At 33.7% G+C, this 1,917-nt stretch overlaps 1 protein-coding gene across 11 annotated transcripts in view; it reads right to left on the reverse strand.

Moving 5' to 3' along the window:
* The window catches only part of ADGRA1 (adhesion G protein-coupled receptor A1), a 277,570-nt gene that overhangs the window by 56,911 nt on the left and 218,742 nt on the right, over window positions 1-1,917 (reverse strand). For 10 of the 11 annotated variants that reach the window (XM_083843221.1, XM_083843222.1, XM_083843218.1 and 7 more), the window contains one exon: window positions 90-297. In XM_083843221.1, the coding sequence (XP_083699347.1) occupies window positions 90-297 (208 nt within the window). Of the gene's footprint in view, window positions 1-89; window positions 298-551; window positions 610-1,917 lie in introns of those variants that run through there. The other variant, XM_083843220.1, reaches the window with a different exon arrangement.

Genomic DNA, 1,917 nt, shown 5'->3' on the forward strand with positions numbered 1-1,917 from the left:
CTCTCAGCATACAGTATACTCTATTCTCTACATAATCAAGTATACCTTAGCTTTCAGATTAAAGGAAATAATGCATAACAACTCCTCACCTATTTTAGCAAAAACAGCTGGTGTGGCAACCGTCCTACGTTTCCCATCGTCTGCAAGATTTGATGAGTTTCCTGTGCTGGGAAAGAGTTTTCCATTCCGAAAGACAATAAACTGTAGCTTGCAAGTGGAGTTATCAACAGATTGCCAGGATGAAGACTGAGAGAAGACAGACTGTGGCAAATGAACTGAAGCTACTGCTACAGCATTCTGTACAATGAGAAAAAAAAAGAAACATTTAAAATGCAAATCACAACAGGGTTGCTTTCATGATGTTTTAAACTCCTGTACAAGAAATGTATGCTGCTTTCCTTTTCCAACAGACTGGAAGCAACCAAAGAAGCACGAGCTGTAACCATGGGAATAGGATTGGTACAGTGCATATTAAAAGGGAAAACGTTTTGATTGAATGTGTGAGTCTATATGGTCAAGCTCCCTGCTGCAGAGGTGAGAATGGTTCTTACCGTGCCTGCTAGAGGGTCCATCAACACTGCAGATCTGATTTAAAGAGACAACCTCTACCAGGTTTTCTCCTTCACTTAAAACAGAATCAGACAACTAACATTAAAACATTTCTCTGAAAGGGTATTTGAAGAGTATTAAAATAATTTTATAAATAAAAATAATATAAAATAAGACAGTAGAGAACTGCAAATGTACTATATAACACTTTTTATAAATACATTTTTCTTGCTTCATATATAGAAAATAAGTTAACTCCAATTTTTAGCAATCCAGGATAAAAATATTACAAGCACTAATGTAACAGAAAACAAGATAGCACTAAGAGAAAATGAATGAAGACTGTCAGATCACTATAATGGCTTTGCGTTGTGATTGTGTTATACACCCTTTTACAAGCAGATAATTCGCTTACAGCATATTTATAAAGCACACCAAACATTATGTTCAGAGGACTTCACTCATCAAGCATTTTTTTCCTCTGCCCAAATAGAAAGCTAATCATTAAAGGCTGAGATATTTACAAGAAAAAACAAATGATGAGCAATGGGAAAATAAACAGGGAGTCTGTCCTGAGCCTTGAAGTGAAAAGTGTATGTATTTAAAAACAAACAAACTACACAATGTTCTAATTTGCATTTCCCCCAAGGGCAAAGTATAGCTTCTGTGCACATAATTTACATAGATTATCACACAGTTTACTCATAGTACATGTGCGCTACCTCTTCGAGAAGTAAAAACAATAATCTTCACAACCATGTAAACAAACTTGATGTTAATATATGTCCATATGCTAGGAGAAATACACATGAGAGATAAAGGACACAACAGAGATCAGCAAACTAAAATATTAGAAGCACATAGTGACCTCACAGTAAATAGGGGGGAAAATCATGAGTAGTCTGTGATGTCACTGGGATGCTTATATAAACAGATAAAAGCTTGTATAAATTTTTTTTATCACCAAGCATATTTTGGAAAAGTTTTGTGATTCTAACAACAGAAACTCAAAAAAATACTTTTTTTTAAATATTTAATTTAGGTGATGTCACAAATATATTCATAAGATTAATTAAATATGTTAAAAATATTCAGGAAAAATACAGAAAATAGCAACAGCACATTTTTACATTAGATTTTAAAATGACTCTGAAGACTTTAATTGGAATTAACTGAGCTAAACATCAAGTACTCATCCTTAGATTGTTTCCACTGCCTAATTCACTGATTCTAAAGCTGTCATAATTGGCTTTGTCTCACGCTTCTGAAAAAGACATATTTCACTCTATGACATCCCAAAGTATCTCTGTAAGCTGAATCTCTGATGATTCCATTTTAGCCATAAATTTGTTATTAATAAGTACGTAC

The sequence above is a fragment of the Anser anser genome, assembly GCF_964211835.1.
Source record: "Anser anser genome assembly, chromosome: 7".
NCBI lineage: Eukaryota > Metazoa > Chordata > Aves > Anseriformes > Anatidae > Anser > Anser anser.